General features: G+C 40.3%; 2 protein-coding genes across 4 annotated transcripts in view; one reads left to right on the forward strand and one right to left on the reverse strand.

The window, feature by feature from the left end:
• Positions 1–8430, reverse strand: part of palld (palladin, cytoskeletal associated protein) — a 51583-nt gene extending 43153 nt beyond the window's left edge. For all 3 annotated transcript variants that reach the window (XM_053322089.1, XM_053322090.1, XM_053322088.1), the window contains exon 1: positions 7439–8430. In XM_053322089.1, the coding sequence (XP_053178064.1) occupies positions 7439–8430 (992 nt within the window). The remainder of the gene's footprint in view (positions 1–7438) is intronic.
• Positions 8431–12365: 3935 nt separating this feature from the next.
• On the forward strand, positions 12366–20496 carry anapc4 (anaphase promoting complex subunit 4). Its single transcript, XM_053322034.1, has 28 exons — positions 12366–12618; positions 13852–13967; positions 14138–14243; positions 14342–14474; positions 14568–14642; positions 14735–14761; positions 14878–14922; positions 15025–15109; positions 15540–15647; positions 15768–15938; positions 16020–16084; positions 16407–16449; positions 16628–16704; positions 17108–17208; positions 17293–17344; positions 17467–17522; positions 17715–17761; positions 17850–17906; positions 18001–18057; positions 18142–18235; positions 18359–18456; positions 18793–18854; positions 18976–19014; positions 19102–19203; positions 19280–19357; positions 19456–19620; positions 19818–19941; positions 20168–20496. Exons 2-28 carry the CDS (start codon positions 13860–13862, stop codon positions 20399–20401), a joined length of 2409 nt encoding a protein of 802 aa, XP_053178009.1. The 5' UTR covers positions 12366–12618; positions 13852–13859; the 3' UTR covers positions 20402–20496.
• The last annotated feature ends 205 nt before the right edge of the window (positions 20497–20701 follow it).

Below are 20701 nucleotides of genomic sequence, written 5' to 3' on the forward strand. Positions count from 1 at the left end.
ACATCAAACACGGCTCTTTGGCAGCTACACAGGAATCCAACAGCCAGGAAAAATAACAGCCTAAAATATCTCATCAAAAGGCAGATTACTGTAAGCTGAATCTAATGGCCATGCCTTATCAAGCATGATGAATAGCAGAGAGTCATTTAACAGGTGAACAGAGGAATGTAACCCAGTGCTTACTGTTCACAGGCCAGCTGTGGAACAGACCCCGGGGCCCGGATGACTCAAAACTACAAACCTTAACTGAGTGCAGAACAGAGACAGACAGTACCAGAGTGTCTCAGAGGGGAACTGAAGGCCTTGCTACTGTCAGGAACAGGCTATGGAAATGTGGCAGATCTATGATGCCTCGGGCCACACCTAAACTTGTTTATTTGTACTTGGCTAAAGTTTTCAGCACACTATACTTTAAATAGTGAAGTTTCTGGCCTGCATTTGTTGTGAGGTTTAAGTAATCTGAGCTGTTGTGATCTGGTTGAAAGTAGGTTGTCTAAGCATTCATGTGTCACTGACCATGGGAGACATGATGGAATTGGTTAATGGGTAAGTGCGTGTGTGTGTGTGTGTGTGTGTGTGTGTACTGATGAGGTCAAACAGGCCCACTGACAGTGCGGAGGAGAGGCTTCAGTACAGAGTCAAGATTTATGGAGTGTCCTCTGCCCATCCTCCTGTTGAACTTGTCTTAGATTACCATCCTCCTGCCGTGCATGACTGCTGCCTTTGTCCACAACAGACATGCTTCATATTAAATCTGGTATTCCACTTCTTCAACTGTCACCGATCCACTTATATAACTCTTTACAAATCTCGTTTCCCTCTACTCTCACTCTGCTCCCCCTATTCAACCCTTTCTCCCCCAATGATTAGGTTTAGTAGTAATTTATTGATGCTGTTTCGGCTGATCATAGACTAGAGGCTAAAAACATTCCTTTCTTTATTGTGTCATCTCATTAACACGTGCCATTTACACCGTTATAAATTAGGATAAAAAACCTCACATGACAAATCCTTTTTTCATTTTTTTCATGCATATAAGATTTATCCACTAAGCACTAAATGTGATTTCACCATGGTGTTGTCAAAGAGCCCAGAACCTTGTTGACTGTGTGTCTGATCCATGACACAATTATATATAAAACATCAGGATTAATAGCTTCAAATATAATACACTTAATTTAACGCATATTATAATATATTTAACAGCTCAAGATTAAAAGATAGAAACATGAAAGGATGCATACATCATGATTGAAGCTGCCTTGTGTAAGTCGTCCATGGTGGAAGAAAGTCGGTTTAACTAGATAAAAGGATTAGCATAAATTTTAGGATTGTATGTGATAATAGGTCAAAGTCAGGAGATTTCTAGCCTCCGAGACTGGAGGAAAAGTCTCACATCGTTGGGTGAAAACTTCACACTCTGTCTCCAGGCCAGTGTAGGGCCAGGGGCCACCACTGAGGCTTAGACAGGACAGCTCCATTCGTCACAACTGCCATTAACATACTACTGAGGAATCGCACTGACGTGTGTCCATCTGAGTGTTTTACTGCTGATATCTCGAGGTGTACAAGTGTCTAATCTGCAGTAGGTCAGATGTGACAGTGGTAGAGGTGGCGTATAGTCTGTCCAGTGGCGATTAACAATAATACCCTAGCTCAAAGTGAAAGTTATTGTGTCTATTTATGGCTACCTCACAGAATTCTTTGGCAGCCTGCAATGAACAAGCTCAAATGTACTCACACCTTCAACACATCTTGGTACACGTATAGCACACATAGTCATGAACACAGTTCAGTTATCGGCATGGTGAGAACTAAATAATACGTCAAACTGACTACCTCACATCAACTTGCAAAAACTCCATACAGTATTTGTAGAATGGGTTCCACCTTCTTAAATGTGTTCATGTTACAGGAATGTTAAATTTCTGTGAAATAGCCCTCATGTAGTACTCATTTTAAGCATGAGTGCACCCCCACAGCTACTCCAGGCTCTCTCATTATTTAGAGCTTAAATATTAAATGACATCATGCTCGCAAACATTTAAAAAACGAGCAGGTATAAAAATACCAGCGTTTTTTTCCCCTTTCCCCTCGTCCTGCGGAGATCAAATGAGCCCATGAGGGAGAATTGAAAATTACGGCTTTCCTGAAACAAGCCAAACAGTCAGCATTACAGTGAGGCTACGTCATGAGTCAGCAGTGGGTCACCTACTATGACCTCATACCAAGATTGTTTCACAAAATGTAGGAGAAAGTGCTACTGTAGCCATTTGCTAGTACAGTAAGTACTTCTGCAACAACAGGCTGGTGAGCCAAACTTACATCTTTCCCTCATCTGTGAGAAAACATTGGGAGGTCAACGTAAAGCAGGAAAAAAACTGAACAACCAAACCTCTTTTTTAGGTGGGCTTTTTTCCAACTTTAGTTTTTCTTTCATGGTTTTGGTATCTCTTTTTTTAAATGATTATTTTTCTTTCAAACTTTTATTGATAATGACACACAATGTCTCACCAACTATTTATACTATACTAAAAAATCATAAAATAGAGTGTAAGGGGAGAGTCAGATTGGGAAGTTTAACAACAGACATTTTGCAAAAAATAATTGGATCACGTGTGTGTGTGTGTGTGTGTGTGTGTGTGTGTGTGTATGTGTGTGTGTGTGTGTGTGTGTGTGTGTTCTTTTACGCCTATGTGCCTGGTGGCCCCTATGGTTCGACTGGTCAATATTAGCTCATTCTAAGTAGCATGTTTAAATTTAAACAAGGATCATATGTTTGACAACAAATTCCATCATCAATTGAAGGAATGTCGTCGTGTCCTGACGTTGGAGATGCTACCTTGTGTAGATTTCGTAGCAGAATTCTTCGGCGGCCTCTCATCTTCCAAAAATTTCCCCTGTGGTTTTGTGTATTTGGTTGAAACAAAGAAGCCACGGCTGCTCTCTACTGTAAGTGCCCATCTCTCTTCATTCAACTGCACATCAAGTTTTCAAATGCCTTGTTTGCACAGCAGGCAGTTAGGGTAATGACATGGAAGAGCATCAGAGAAAATGCCTAAAATAGCACTCTGAGCACGCCACAATTGGAGATGGATTTTCTCTGTCTGCATCGGCATAGTGAGAAATCAGTCATCGGGCACCCGCAGCGTGTTTGGTGTTCTGCACAACCAGACCTCACAGCATCAATTTTGTTTAGAAATGCTCTCTTTAACAACACAAACACACACAAGGGTCTTACACTGACTGCGTACATTCCCTATTCCCGCATGCCAACAGCTAATCTTAACCCCAAATTAGCCCCCTTGAAGACATGAAGAAAGGCCAAAATGACCTCAGACTAAAAAAATGCATAAAGTGCTTCCCACAAGGATACAACACACACGCATGCACACATCCCAATACCAGAGATGCATCATTACAAACAGAGAGTTGCATAAAACATTGTGTGTGAGTAGCATGAGGATATGCTGAAGAATACCAGGCGCTCAGCACCATACGCCGGCCTGAGACAAATTGTGGCTGACCACAGAAGACCGCGCCCAGCACCCAACCACCAGGAATGTCTCTTTCACTGGCCGTGCAAAACACTGGCATCAACTCAGCACAAACTCATTAGTCTGAGAGAACAAGGAGGTGAGGAGGTGAGAAAGGGTGTCACCTGCTCGGACTGGCAACTGCATCAAAGGCATTGCCCATGGGAAATGAACGCTGAATGGAAATAAGGTATTTGAATTCAACTTCTGTGAGATTTTTTCCCAAGGGACATACAGGCACACACATGCTTGTACACACAAATATAAATAACAGTACACACATGCAGACTTTCATAAGAACTGAAGAGCAATAGACTGTAAGCAGTGAGGAAAAAAGTTGAAGGGAAGCTTTTAACTCTGCTGTGGAACATATAAAAATATGACCTAACCTCTGAGATGCATGCATCAATGCACACACATGCACTATGCTAAACACTATGAAATGTAGGAAATGGAAAATGAGCAAATTAATGTTTGAGCAAGTATTTATTGTATGGTTAGTGCTGATGTCACACTTTAACTTTAGGTTAAAAGGTCTTTCAGTTCATGTTCATTTCAGTTCATGTGCGAGCCCTGTATTAAATTATATTGTATACTCATCAAAATGCATGTAAATAATGTTGCAGCAGAGAGAAAGCACCCCCCCCCCCCACCCCCCTCTCCCCAATCCCAACCTGCAACTGCACCTCCTAATATTTCACAGTGTGGCTGCTTCCAGAAGATGCACACTTTTATTTTGAATAAAAAGTTATTTGCTGCCATCTAGTGTTGAAAAACAGTAGATGGGCCAAAACAAGAAGTCACAGCATTTTTTGACACAACACACACACACACACACACACACACACACACACACACACACACACACACACACACACACACACACACACACACACACACACACACACACACACACACACACACACACACACACACACAATACTGGGTGCTTGCCATGGAAAGAACTCACACTGCACTGCCTACAAAACACAGAATCCATCAGACAATTAAAACTGCAGCACGTGTGAAATCAGTTCAACATTATTAAATTGTGTTCTGTAACAACAGCTAAATTCACTTTCAGCAGCACACAGTAAAAATCATAACTTTTTTTGGGACACGTGTAAACTACGTGTGGTTTTAGAAATTACAGGGGGAACGGCAAAGTGCTTTGCTACAACTTTTACTTTTCCGCTTCACTTCTACCAGCTTTCCATTCATTTTCTCTCCATATTACATAATGTTAGAATCTGCCACAGTGTCTGGCCTCTCCTGTTTCCCCTCTGGTTAAACATGCTACACACTACCTTCATATTCCCCAAGAAGGTGTGGGGAGATGTAGGGCCTGGTGACTGAAAACGCCTTGTCATTGCATTGCCTGCATTCCTGTGCCTGGCTCCTGTTGGCCTGAAGACTATTTATACAGACGCAGAAGAGGCCCCTCATAGCCTTCTGGGGAGATACACGTCCTGGGCCACTGGCTTTGTGTCCTCTGATTGCACAAACACCTAAAAACACATTGCCTGCTCAAAACTCTGTGAAACGGAAACTCTTTTACTCCAATGGGATTATTTGAAGAGTCTGTTATTATAAACTCAGACAAGACAAGGACTGGTTAAACCCACAGCACTTTAAATTCTAGGCAGTATTCCAAGGTTTCCAAAGCAACTAAACATGTCAGGCTAAATGACAATGAAATAGGTATAAAGACATGGAGAATAACGCATTGGATATTTCTCACAATAGACTAATGATTCAATGAAGTGCTGAAAGTAAACACTGAACATGTGTGATGTTAACTGGTGTGGAAAAACAGCTTCAGCATACAAGCTAAGGGGAAATTTGAAGAAACTATTGTGAATTTTAGGGTTTAAAAATAATCCATGTGGACAGTACTTTAGTGCAGGATCACTAAAATTCAGCCAGGAAAGTTAAACTATCTGAGGAACACACACACTCCGCAGAACAACCATCCTTACTGAAATCACACATTCACATCACATCATCACATTCAAATAGACAGCAACTTTAATCAGTTCAGGTATGCCCCGATAGTAAACAGCAAGGATGTTGACTGAGCTGTGAGGTTGACATCTCCAGAAACAAGAGAGGAGTGTATTTTTAGTTTGCTGATCAACTGGTGTGAATAACCACAGCCAGGCGGCACTCTGCTCTCGAATGGAATAACAGTTCATCCAGGCATAAATTAGACAACGTCCCTGCTTCAACTGGCACAGATACCAACGGACTAATTTGAAACCAGGTGCTGTGCTTGTCAACACATGGGTAACTGTCACTTTCTGGAGAGCTCCCACCTCGCTCACCTTATCTCATAGCAGGCAGACCAGCAAGGCTAGATCCTAACGCTCGGTCTGGTGAGCATCACTCACACTATGATACAAAGGTCAGTTCATATAGGTCAGTTCTTTCTGGGATCATCTTGAAACTCTGAATGTTAGCAAGGAGGTTTTCATTCATGTTGGTTTGATTGTAACTCAGCAGGTGAACTTCAGAACAACGACAATGAACAACAAATGACTTTTCTTTTCTGTGAAGGATCAGTTCACAGACAGTTTTCAGTTAATTTGTTTAAATTTTGAGATATCCATCTCTGAGATTTCTGCCTCTACACTGAATAATCCACAAAGCACATTGTCAGCAGTTTCTGTTGGAAATCCTACATCCCACTGAAAACTTTTGTTACAATTTTCTGTAGTTTATTCAGATTAGCAGAGGTCATGAAAAGGTCTGTTTTTGTTGAGAATTGTGTGAATGACACAAGCATAATTTCATTTACTACCCCCATTGTATTGGAGTGGCAGCAGTAATCTCAAGACAACTGACTTTAATCTGATTTTAAAGGATCACCCGTTTCAGGTCCAACTTTACAATGGCCTCCTTCAATAGTCTTTATTTTTTAATATCAGAGAAAAGGATACCAGGATCCCTTCAAACATCACTGTGAAACATACAAAATTCAAGTTGTTTATGTGACAGCAGATCTACATCAGGACAAATAAACTACTTTTCCCAACAGAGGTTCACTCAACAACATTAACACCTTAACAACAACAAGGCTAAATGGAAAAACTCCTGGGTTAACAAAAACCTTCTCCTCAATCTGTAAGGTTCTCCTTCAATACTGTCTCAGTTCTGAATATCACCTGATGTTCACTAAGTGGAATAAGATAAATAACTGAATAAGGCAACTATCCTCTCATTCACTAACAAAACAAAAATAACAAATGTATTGTTAGAAGAAGAAACAAGAGTTGGCGGAGTTTAGCTCAGTGGGAGGAGCGCCCACCACATGTGTTGAGGCTGTAGTCCTCACTGCAGGCGACCCCGGTTCGAATGCCGCACCGAGCTGTCCTATCCTGCGTGTCATTGCCCCCCTCTCTGCCTCTTGTTTCCTGTCTATCTCTACTAACCTGTCCATTAAAGGCAAAAAGCCCAAAAATATATACTTTAAAAAGAAGAAACAAGGCAAATTAATACAAAAAGACTACATTAAAACATATCTTGACCGTGATTGAAAGTTATATATTTGATTTACTAATATTCTTCCTATATTTTCCTTTTAATTTATAATTTTTACATGACCATGTAATTAATAGACATTTGACAGATTCATATGCTGAAACTCTAAATGAATTAGTTCAGAAAGCATAACTTCTACTGATGTTAATTATGGGAGTACCAAAATATGTATTTTGATATTAAATGTCTTTATAATAAGAAAGAAAAGAGTCCACAAAAAAATGTATAGTATAAAAATCTCAGTCACAGATGCTCTACAATATTTGAAAAGTGTGTTAAGTATTAAATCTTCATAAAAACTGCAGATACCTGTCAAATCAAACCTGCATACTAAAGTTATGCCAACCAGGGACAAACCTTACCTGACAAGTGGCTGAGGGTTTCCTGTAACTCGGCATTCCAGACGGATGGGGCTCCCCTCTGCCACCTCCTGACTCTTCAGCTTCTGGAGGAAGCACGGAGGGGACAGGGGTCCAGATGTGGTTGGAGCTCCAGAGTGTTGGTGCCTTGCAGAATCTGCCACTCCCACCGGGCCTCCAGGCTGAGGGCCCATGGCTGGCTGACTGTAATGTGTCTGCTCTTGCTGGCTGGGAGGCAGTGAGGGAACAGAGACTGATCCCTGAGGGACTGGCCGCTGGCTTTTAGGAGACAGATAACCACTATCAGGAGAGGAGGAGTCCTCCTCCACCTGCTGCTCTAAATGAGCAGGACCTTTGAAGATGGATGACAGCTCCTCGATGAAGGTGGCAGCTCGGCTACAGAATTCTGTGGCTGAAGACGCCCGATCATTCAGCTCCAGGCCTTCATGAACCAGCCTGGGTTTATCCTGCTTATAAATCGGCTGAATGGGTTTGTGGTGGACAACCTTCTCAATAGAGAACGGAGCCTCATTGGACACCTGTGCAGGCTTACTGAGGGGGGAAGTCGAACCAGAGGAGACTTTAACTGCTGCATTATCACCTGGGCTGGGGGCTTTGGTCTGGTGTTGTAAGTTTAGGCTCGTGGTGAGGTTTTCAGTAGTCTGGGTAGGCAGAGGGTGGGAGGGAATAGGTTGGAGAGCCTGCTCCTGGGAAGTAGGATTAGGAGGACCTGGATCTTCAGATTCAAATGTGGTTCCAAAGGCCTCCCGGGCCAGGTCCAGGCTACGATTAATCTCATCTACACTCAAGAAGGCAGTAAGATCTGCAAAGTCCCCATCTCCAGAATCCAGCTCTGTCATGGAGTCCATGTAGAGTTCCCCATCAGAGGATGCCTCTGAATACACTCCCCCATCGCCCTCCAAAGTCCCGCCTCCGGCCGGGTCCTTCAGCAGCAGCGAGATGGGGAGTGGCTGATTCCAACTCCCGTCTTGCATCCTGAAATACATATCCAGTCTCATTGTCCAGCAAATCACAAACATTCACACTCTGTACAGTACAGTTAATACTGTAGATCAATAGACAGGGAAATGACAGACTGTGGGAAGATGAGTCAAGCTGAAAATATAGACTTCATAATAATGGCCCACTTGCTCTACCAGCCATAGCTGGCAGGATGAGTCAGGGCTGTGTTTTCCCAACACAGTTGGTGGGTATTAGCAGGTCATAGTGAACATGGCTGGCATTTCTTACTGCTGTGTCTCTGTCAGGACAGTTCACCCTGTCACTCTGCTCCTTCTTGTATTTATCCTACATATATTTAACTCCAAATTACCTCACATAAAGGTTGTATGAAAATAATGCTTCTTTTTGACTAATGAACTTAAAATGTCAAAAAGTATCTACCAAATTGACTAAAGTTTTAGTTTTTCTGATCATGAATCTATGTACAAAAAGGGTAAGAGGAGGAAGGCAGAAATCAGCATTTTCTTGATAAATGAAAGATTAATCAATTCTCAAAACATTACATTTTCTATCAATTAACTGATCCTTTCAGCATGGATGTAAATATTTGTATAGGTTAAAAAGAAGAGCCACAGCTTGCATCAGTCAGGTCACATCCATTTGCTTATATTGCTTATATATTTGCTATATATATAGACTTCTGAAATAAATGTGTTAAATGCATTATTTTTTCCCAACTAAAGCTACGCCATTTTGTGAACAAGTGATGGACTTCCTCCACATGGTGGCTGAGGTCATGTGCTAAACCATCATCTGAAAATAAGGATGAACAAGACCGCTTGTGTGCATCTATGACTCCTAATGCATCCTCTGATGAGAGCTACAGTACACGTAGCTTGTTTAGAGTGGGCATGTATCATCATGACAGATCGCTCCAAACTATGACTCTCGTATAGTATGTTGTGAAACTGTTGCTGTAGATGCATGTATGCCGCAGCGCATCACTCAGTGCCTCATGGCGTCCTGAATACCAGCTGTTGTTATTTTTAATCCCTTGGGCTATGTTTCACAGCAGCAGTGCAAAACCAACCCACCCTGAAGACAGGAGAGAGGTCCTTAGAACTCAGTCGCTACCTTCACAAACACAAACAGGTATAACTGGACATGCAAAATACACACACACTGCCAGTCATTAGGTTAAAGGATTAAAGGAATACAACAACAGTCTCCTTCAAATTCTCTATTGTTAAGAGAGAAATAACAATGCAGCACTGATTAAATATGAATGTGGAAAATGTTAGACGTTCAGACTGATTGACAAAATGTTAACAACTGTCGGTACTGCTGTCAAAGGCAGAGCGAGTTTCCATTACGCTACTCTACCTCCTATTATTCCTCAATTCATAGATCTTACAGTATGTTAACTTCAGTTTTTACAGTATTTCATATCCTCACTGTCACAGTATATGTTAGATTTCATACAAATATTTTATACTTTATTCAAAGCAGATGTACAGTTACAGTGAATGATTCAGCTCACTCGATAAACAGTCAGCTAACCAAACCATGTAATGCTGCGTAGAGTATCAATGAAAACAGTGCAAAACTGACCTTCAATTGTGCTTTTTGTCCAATAGCGTTCTCTTCGTTTGGTGGTTCCAGTTTTGTCTTGTTTATGAAGTAAGAATGAACCAAAAAGAAGCTTCTCTTTCCAGAAGAGCAGCCTTATTGGTCAGACAGTCAGCAGGAACTCTCAGGTTCAGGGTCCAATTGCTTACTGCCTCTGCAGTGGCCTGCTGTCCCATCTGTCCCGGTCTCTAACTGCTCACTGTGTGGGGCTATATTTGGGCCCTGGCTCAGGTTTCACAGTCAGAGTACTGGCAAGAGGAGAGACTGTTGAGGTAGGCCGGGGGAACAGAAGGTATTGGTGACATTTTTTTTTGACAGAAACAGCATTTGTTAATCAAACATGGAAACACAGCGCTGCAAGGCGGCATGCTTCAATAAAAGAATTACAGACTGTTGTACTACTAAACACCACACACCCTCAACATTCACTTATAAACCAGTACAGTTAGGGTTCATGCAAAACTCATAAGTTTTCTAAGTGCTGGTGATATAACCAGAGGTGTGGGTGATCAACACATCCTTGGCTGGGCTATGGTTTGTCTAGAGAAGACGTCCAAAGACGTCTGATACCCTGAAGTGACAGCAGCTCAGTGCTGCCACTGGGTCCTGCTGAGTTAACCCAATGACCCCAGCCCACCCACCCATCTGTTTTACCTACAGTATCTGAGAAAGGGCAGAGGAAGATTTTGGAAAACTGGTGCTGAGTTCAAGGTTCAACACTTGGTCTGGTCAAGGTCAATGCCACTAACATACAATGTGTAAAATAAAAAGATGCAGATCTATAGCATTTTAAACTCTCTGCCCAGCCAACAACTGACAGCTCCAATACTCACCATTTTCTGTATTTGGTAGAGAAAGATTGCTCAGAGTAATGCCAAAACAGTGGGTTAGAAGGGTAACAGACATTGGGGGACCATGCAGTCTCACTTGGTCTATTTCTAGGCCACTATCACATTTTGTGCTCTCAGAGCTATTCTGGTTCTTCATCAATCTACTGATTACAGTCAAGTGCCGATGATAAGTTCGGAAGGAATTTCCATTGTAATAACTCACTATACTACACACACACACACACACACACACACACACACACACACACACACACACACACACAGACCTACACACACACACACACATACACACGACAGCTAATCAGTAATCTACAATAATACTGTTTGCTTGTCATTATACCCCAATTAGTAATAACTTTGTGTGTAATGTATCATATAAAAATAACTGCATTATTTTGTGGTGACTTCTGTAGCCTACATACACATATCTGTCTGTGGTCTATGTAAGAATAGTACTGGAGCATTTCCAACACTCTTTTATACCATATGTGTACACCGCCACACTATTCCTCGCATCATAGATTATGTTTTCATGGTACTTACATAAAGTATTTATATTTACTGTATAAAAATACTGCAGGATACCTCTGAGTATTTATTTTAAAGTTAGGTCAGTACTGTATGGTCAGTCATAAGCATCTAGTCAGGAATACATTTCAAGAGTCTTTATCATTTTAGACATGAAGATCATGTAGGGCTGTGGACATATGAAGATGAAGCTTCTATAGATCACTGGTGTACTATCATCAATACAGTTAAAAGTGTCATTTTTAATACATGATAGTTCAGCAAAAAAACAGGGTTAATGTACTGCTGTTTCTCTCTCTTGTTTATTTATTTATTTATTTGCACCTTCGACTTATCCCTTTTTCTTCTTTTATGGTCTGTTCATTTCTGTAATGTTGATCTTGATGTCTAGTTCCTGAATATAAAAGTATGATTGTAATTGAGATGGACAGTGCAGGGGGAAGCTGGAAGATACATGTTGTGATGTCCTGTGATATTTGTTGTTTTAATAGTGAAGGAAGTAAGTCAAAAAGTGGAAATTAATTGAATAAAAAATAATGTACCCCGGATGAGCGGGCTGTTCCGAGCTTTCTTTGTCACTGGAGTTTGAAAATACTTACCAGAAGTAGCCCATAAGCACGACGTCATGTCTTCATTTGTGTTAGCTTGACTAATTTAATGCACTGATTCATCAATTTCCAGATGGCCAAGGCAAACATAACATACGGACACTTCCGACAGAGACATTTAGAAGAACACTTTCAACCTGACAGACTGAGTTTTGACTCACTTTTCTTAGCACAAATGAAAATAAAAACAGAAGTTTGGCAACTGTGAGAACAGAAGCAACTTCGTGACTGTAAAATAAGCTGTCAGGCGAAAACCAATGTACCTTTTTTAAGACGCGCGTTTTTCGCTCTGAGTGAAGTTTGTCTCTTCACACTCGCCGTTGCTTCACAGTGATTGGTTGAAAGGAAAGATGGCGGCGTCTGCGTAACTGTAAAAACATCACTCAGAAACCTTAAAAGTGTCCTGAAGGGCTGAGCAGAGTGTATTTAAAGCGTTCACTGTTATATAGTGTACGTTTCATTTATTACTGTTATTAATTTTAATGTCCAGCACGCCGTAATTCGCTTAAATGAGCTGTGTCGGTTTGCTAACAAACCTGCTAGCAAAGAAGGGTCTCCTGTATCCGCTCTGAGCTGTAAGGGTCCAGATAATAACACAATAAATGTGAGTAAAAGGCTTCATGTAGTTTTCTAGTGCTGTGCTGTTTGTATAGTGACTGAGGTTACCCACCTGCTGTGTACACTTTTGTAACATTTAGCATACACGTCTAATACACAGTATGACTATCTACAGCTGCTAACGTCAACATGAGCTATTAACATGGAGCTCCAGGAGTCAAACAGCAATGATGATATTCATATTAAATGTTGTCTGCATTTCAGTCTAAGCCTCCTCGGTTACTAATGTTATCTTTATGTTATGTTGTGTTATCTCTAAATATGTAAATATGTTTCATTTCAGTAGTTTAGGTACTTCATAAGGGATGTTTCCTGCTTCACTGTAAGGTCTATTTTCAGTGTTTGTGCACTGGAGACTATAAGTTTCCACCTTACACTTGTGTAGGTTGAATGTCAGACCAGGATTGGATCCAAACTAGTAGTGATTTCACAAATCGTGCTCAGGGTCTCTCGGATCAGATGTTTAATTATTACAGAGAAACCTTCACTTTCATCAGATGATTGAGAAAATTGTTTTATTTTGTCACGAAGTCCCAGGTTGTGTTTGTGCTGAAGGCATGTACACTATTCATTTCATTCATTCACTAAAATATGCAGATGATAAAAGTCCCCTTCCGCTCAAAAAAAATGTTTTTCTTCTTTCTTCTTAAGTTCAATGTTTGAGCTAGACTTTGAAAAATAAATACATGTGCAGAGTTTCACACTAGAAGCTGCTTTCATATTCCTCTGCTGAAAGTGTAAAGTTTCTTTGTGCAAATCAAAAGTGTAAGTTTAAGGGATGGACCTACGAGCATGTGACATCCCAACTAGTTCAGAGCCATTTAAGCCTCCAGATATCTTGTGTCCAGCAGTTAAACTTTTGAAGTTAAAAATATTTGCATATTTAGTATTTCTCGAATCTTATTCTCTGTTATCTTAAGAATATGGAGAAGATGTACTTTTAACAAGATAGTTGACCTTTTTTGTGGGGAAAAACATGTCGGACACAAATTATCATTCAAAGTGGAATACTATATATACATATTAGAACATGCCTGGAGGATATCTTTTAAAAATAGCAAGTTGTCCATCTCTGCTGCATTATAAAGATAAAAACAGCAAAGGTCTTTCTCAAGTACCAATAATGATATTACATTATCGCAGGAGGGCATTTCTTAGAATACTATGGTGTTGTTAGAAAGTAAGAGCTAATGTCTGTTATTTATGTATTCTATTACAGCCGACAACATGCCTGCCTTCCGGCAAGTGGGGGAGAAGCAACTTCCCAACCCTGTAATGTGTATGGCATGGTCTCCCAAAAGAGATCTCATCGCTCTGGCCAACACAACTGGAGAGGTACATTCAAAAACGTGTTAATTCATCCCAAAACAACATGTCTGGATGTATAATGCCATGCCAGTCAAAGGTCTGGTCACAACTAACCCACTTCCTTGAATGAGAAACTGTGTCCAAACTTTAACTGGTAGTGTACTGTTTTGTAACTTTATAATAATTTCTGTCCATAGTTGCTTTTGCATCGTTTGGCTAGTTTTCAGCGTGTTTGGAGTTTACCACCCAGCGAGTTCACTGGGAAGGAGATAACTGCACTTGCCTGGAGACCTGATGGCAAAAGTAAGGAGTGAATGTTTAGTTTATCTTGAACACACTTTTAACTGCTTGCTGATAGGACCATGAAATGATTCTACGTTTGTTCTCTCTTTAATCTCCAGTATTGGCCTTCAGCCTCGGAGACACCAAGCAGGTGGTCCTGTGCGGTGTTGAGAAAGCAGAGATCCTCCACATGTTTCCCATGCAGAACCCTGTAACCTGCATGCACTGGATGGAGGTGATGGAAGAGAGCAGGTATGTATGAGGCTCAGCGATCAAAGCAGCAGCATGAAGGACCTGAATTTTTCAATGATGATGTGAATGTTTAGTCTGTTTGATGTCTTTCAGTGCCCTCAGCTCCTTTTACAACTCAGAGGATGAATCCAAACTGTTTCTTCCAAAATTACCAACACTTCCCAAGAGGTAACACTAGCATTTATTGTGCATCAAATAATCATGAGGGAACTCCTTAAGTGACTGAAGTAACATTTTTCCAAACCTTTGTTTTTCCTCAGCTACAGCACAACATCAAAGATCTTCAGGTGAGATAGTATTTCGATGCAGACCTCAATAGTTCAATATCAGTCATTTGCTTTATATTTTAACTGTTTTTGATAGCATGTGTGATCTGATATGTATTTATTTATCTGTGTTACAGTGAGGAAAAGTCTGATGAGATCATGAATCTCCTGGGAGAAGTCAGGTAAATGATGCTTAATGTTCAAGCAACACACAGAAAAGCAGTTTCACTTTTTTTCTTGTTGGACTAGGACTTATTTCACCAGCTCATTTTGTTTCTGTACAGGCTGAACGTTCTTGTTCTTGGAGGAGATGCTGGATTTGTGGAGCTTTACGCCTATGGAATGTACAAGATTGCCAATTTAACAGGAGTAAGTTCATAAATCAAGTTTAGACAGATTATTACTAGTCATGATAATAATTAGACAGGGTGATTAATAGCCAGCAGGAAAGATTGTCTAAAGTGCAGAAATTTTAATTTGTCACTCTTAAAACTAAGTCTATCTTAACTTGGACACTGTAGAAACATCATACATTAAAATGCAGTTCTATACAACAGCATAACAAACTTTGGCCTCAATGATTACTGTAGAGTTGAATCAACACTTCTCTGACATGGCCTCAACAAAATATAGAGCTATTACCATGGATTGGAATTTCTTAGATAACAATTTTGAAGCAAACTCCAAAAAAAGAAAATTGAAAAAATTCCAATATTGGATTTTAAAAACTCAAATCTTAGGTGCACTACGATATATTGTGACTAAGCTCTTATTCAATTAATTTAATGACATTTTGAAGGTTTCAGGAACCTGTCGCAGCCTGAGTCTGTCAAGTGATCTCAAGTCTCTGTCCGTCATAGCAGAGGTCAGGTCTGCTGATAACAACCCACAGATCTGCTACATTCAGGTGAGATGGAGAAAGTTGCCTAATTTTCCATTTCTTATAATGCTGCTTTCTCTTCCTGTCCACATATCTGCTCTAACTTTTCTTTTTGCACATTTTAACGTGAATATATTTGTCTTTCAGTTGGACACAGGCTTGTTGTCAGACTGTCTACCTGAGGTCACCAGGATGGCACGCAAGTTCACCCACATCTCCACCCTGCTGCAGTACCTGCACCTCTCACTTACCTGTATGTGTGAAGCCTGGGAGGACATCCTCATGCAGATGGACCTCCGACTCACCAAGTTTGTTCAGGTCAGTAGCTGTAGCTTGTGCTCCTATTTAGCTAAAATAAGAGAGCCTCAATAAATATAGAATTTACCGTTTTTTTCTCAGGAAAAGAACACAAGCACTCAAGTTCAGGATGAGTTTCTGGAGCTGCTGTTGTGGGGACAATCAAGGTGAGAAAGGACAAACACAGTATCATGTTGCAATACACAGAATGTCCTGTAGATGGTAACAAAATACCCTCAGTTAGATAAACAGCTTTTACAGATAAGGGTTTTAACTTAGAATTCCCATAAATACCTATACATCAAAAAAGATAGAACAGAAATAATAGATACAATAAGACAGATCTGTGTGTAAATATATGCAATGGTGCTGTTTCTAAAATATACATACAGTACATACACTCATACAGTATATACATGTGCAATATTGTGCAACCGGCTATTTTAGTAAAAACATCATTCTCTTGACATTGACTCTGCTTTTACTCAGCCCTGAACTACAAGCTCTTCTCATGAACCAGCTGACTGTCAAGGTGAGAGCAAGCTGTGATGAAAATGCTCACCTCAGTGTTAAAATTAAAATGTTTACCGTTTTTGTAAAGCACTTACAATTTCCATCTAAATTTTTTATCTTTATTGACAATTTCCCAACAAGCAATTGATGGTATAACTAAAAATCGCATCTCTTTTTCTGTCCCATCTCCATCAAAGGGCCTGAAAAAGCTCGGCCAGTCCATTGAGTCCTCTTATTCCAGCATCCAGAAGCTGGTGATCAGCCACCTGCAGAGGTATTTTCTGCCTTTCACATCTCTGCATAAAGGGGAACACTGATTTTACAAATTGAGGTCTGTTTACATGTGTTAAGGACTGCTGCACGTGAAAAGTCTGCATAGAGCCTTTTGTGTCTTTAGAAGGAGCTGTGTGACGTCTGATAAAATGCCTAAGGTCACTTGCGTCAGTGTTGGTTGGGGCTGACGATGAAAACAATCTGTGTTAAGAAAGAAGTGAGGTAACCACACCTCTGTAGCCCACTGCTCATCTCTGCCTGAGATTTAAATTTTTTTTTATTGTCCCATTCATCGGGGGTCCAGCCCTGTTATTAGGGTGGAATGCTAATTCAGTGGAGTCCTCTTTCAATGCTGCCTGAATGTTTCTAATTTAAAATCTCTCTCTGGGTTTCGCCGGCGGCAGCGGCTCTGAGGCTCTGTTGTATCACCTGAGCGAGGTGAAAGGCATGTCTCTATGGAAGCAGAAGTTTGAGCCACTTGGTCTGGATTCAGCAGCTATAGAAGGTACTATATCTTTTACATACATGACAAGTAAAAATACAGATTTTTATCATCAATAACCACATGTGCATTGTTGTGTGTTTTCAGGTGCCATTACAGCCGTGGGTTCCTTTTCTCTGAAGGCCAATGAACTTCTGCAGTTAGTTTAATTATTTATTTATTTTGCAATTAATTTGCATCTTGTAACATTTATACCGTTCGTGTCATTGCTTTTTTTTAAATCATATGTCTCCTAATCACTGCTTGTATTTTGTCAATTAGGGTGATTGACAAGAGTATGAAAAACTTTAAGGCCTTTTTTCGGTGGCTGTATGTAGGTAAGAATTAAAGTTACTTCTTTTGTAAAATACAACAAATGTTTAGGAGTTTGACTTGTTGGTAGTGATAAAGAGACATTTATGATGTATGGGGTCATGCAATGTGACAAGCAGGAGTTTTTAAGATCCCAAATACAGAGCTTTGAGTTTTATTTTTCTGCTCAAAATCTGTTTTGTTTTCTTTCCTCATAGCTATGCTAAGAATGTGTGAGGAGCATGTACCACCAGAGCTCAACAAGGTGAGTTTCATTACAGTTTCAGTTTCTGAAAGAGTTATTTGGGATTTTTGAAGTGTCAGCATGTTACTGACATGTTAAATTCTTGTAGATGACTCAGAAGGACATCGCCTTTGTTGCAGACTTCCTGTCTGAGCATTTCAGTGAGGTGAGATTAACATCAGGACACGTTAATGAGTATTTAAGAAATGTGTTTGACGTGCGTCTTACATCTTGAGTTTGATTGCTCTGTGGTTTACCAGAATGAAGAACTCTTTGATCGTAAAGGGAAGTACTTCAATGTAGAACGGGTTGGTCAGGTAAGCAGTTTTGTGTTGTGTCATTTCGAATGTCATTAAATGGAAGTGCTCTCCTACAATAACTCTATACAATAACATTTACAGTACCTGAAGGATGAGGACGAAGACCTTGTCTCTCCGCCCAACACAAAGGGAAACCAGTGGCTGAAGTTTTTACAGGAGAGCACACACCTCAAGGGTAAACTATGATTTTCGCCTCAGATGTTTAGAAAAGCAGTGATTCAATTTATTGAGTGATGCTGCTTTTACTTAAAATGCCACTGTCACAACTAACAGACAAAAAATGTTGTTTTTTTTTTAGAGAGTCCTTTGCTGTTTCCTTCATATCCCCAAAAGTCATTGCATTTCGTCAAGAGGATGATGGAGAATGTGATTGAACAGTGTCTGCAGAAACCTGCTGTGAGTTTCCTGTGCTGTGTGTGTTTTCTGTGTCATGTGTGCGTTTGGTATTTCTCACCCCCACAATTAAGCTTTTAGTTAAAATTGACTTTGACTTCCAAGTGCTTAAGCTCAGGGGGAAATAAATAGTCTGAGAGCTTCAGAATTGTCTTTGAGAAAAGGAACTATATCATTCATCCTGCGTTTAGGTCAAAAGCTTTCCTGCTGCAGTTTTCACATCCTGAAATGAAATAGTGTTTTGGTGATTTTCCTTTGTTGAATAAAACAAATTCTTTGAGAAGATTGTTTCTCCCGTTTCACATGGTGCTTAATCATTGCTTGTTGATTTGTGTGCAGGAAGTAATTGGGAAGTCTGTGAAACAGGCTGTCTTCTTGCCCCTCTACACTGTGCCAGAGAGGTATGATCTCATGTCTCTGTTAGTGACATGTTTAATTTGAAATATGACTTAATTAATGTGAATAAAACTGTTTATCTTATCTCTAAGCTTGTATCTTTATTTCTTTTTCTTTTCTTTTCAGCTCTGAAAACACACCACGACTTTTTGAACTGCCATCCCTGTACGTAAAACATAAAATAGTTTCCTAATGATCTGTAGCAGTAAGATGGGGGTGTGTGAATAATGATCTTGGTTGGTTGTCATACAGGTGGAATGATAAGAAGGCCAAAATGCACTACGTTGTGTTCTGCATGCCAGAGATCTCACCGTGCAAGCTCTACCTATTACGGAAAGGAACAGACCCAAAAAGGTACATATCTGTCTTTCTGTGTGTATGTGTGAGCTACTTTAGTGTATTTATAACCGTACCTGTTACTCTTGCACAGACATATCCCCAACAGTGTTGTGTCGATTGACTTCAGCCACCATCTTGACAATGCAGATGATGATGATGCTGAAGCCCAGTAAGTGCATGAATTTGTTAAACAGACATGAATGCAAACTAATTTCTAGGCTGATGAAGGTGTTTACTAACGTGATTTATTTACATTTTCTTTTTCAGGACCCATTATGTGTACAAATGCCTGGATGCTCGTTTCTATGACGATGAAATGTTGACTGTGGTCATGCAAGGGGCAGAAGAGAGCAGCAGACATGTCCTGGCTCAACTCCCTCTTGCTTCCACCTTAAGCTGTGAGACTGAATTCAACTGGGAGCCCAATCTCAGGTGTGTGTGTGTGTGTGTGTGTGTTCATTCTTAGGAATATCTCACTTCTTTTAACAATAATTCTCACCAATCAGAAAATGGAAGCTAAATGTTAGAACTGAGTATGAATATTTGAAAATGTAGATCAGTAATTGAAGTGATACTGATAGACAGTAGAGATGAGGCATAACTTTAGGGTGATGCACCTGTATTGACAGGTTGGACCAGCAGAGCAGTGCTATCCCATGTCAAGGCCTGGTGCTGGGAAGTCAGTGGCGGGAACTGGAGAACATGAAGGCTCAGTTTGTGGCTGTCAATGGAATCCGCAAAGTTGCCTGTGTGGTAAGTCAGATGTATTTCTAGCACGTCCCATTATAATTTATTGTGTGGGGATTTTAGTTTGGGATATTACGTGTGAATGTACTGCAGTGTTCCTATATTTGTTTCAGTGATCACTGAGGTCAGATGATGCATTTTCAGTGTTCTCACATTTCTCTGCCAGTGGGGGGATGCCAGTGAATGAATGCGCCAGACTGTTTCCAAAGATTTCTTTCTTCTTCTCTCTCAGCTAAGTGCCAATCTGAGGCACATACGTGTTTTCGAGATGGATGTGGAAGATGAGGATGATGAGGGGGCTGACTCACAGAATGCCAGTGCTGACCAGGATGGTCTGGAAACTACCATGAACAGCCAGGGGCAGGGAGAGGAGAGTGTGAAGGCCGGGGCTGGAGAACACAGAGATGATACGTGTCAAAAAGCTGAGGAGCAGCTGGAGTCCGAAGAGGCTCTGGAACTGTCGTAGGACTCAGTTAAGGAAACAGACTGAAACACAGTAACATTTTTTTACAGCATTTTGAAAAATTAAACCACCGGTGTATGAAAATAAAGATGTTTGTACTCATATTTTTTGAGTTGTTGATGTTTCTCTATCTTTTGATGTAATGTAAATGTTGAGTAATTTTGTCACTTTGTCACTGTGCCATTCACCTTATGCAGGTTAATTCAATTATGCAGTATAAGTATAATTGAAGAATAAATAGATACATAATCACATATATTTATAAATACTAATTTAATAATAATCCTGGGTTACCAAAATGTA

Source organism: Scomber japonicus, chromosome 7, assembly GCF_027409825.1.
Source record: "Scomber japonicus isolate fScoJap1 chromosome 7, fScoJap1.pri, whole genome shotgun sequence".
NCBI classification, from domain to species: domain Eukaryota; kingdom Metazoa; phylum Chordata; class Actinopteri; order Scombriformes; family Scombridae; genus Scomber; species Scomber japonicus.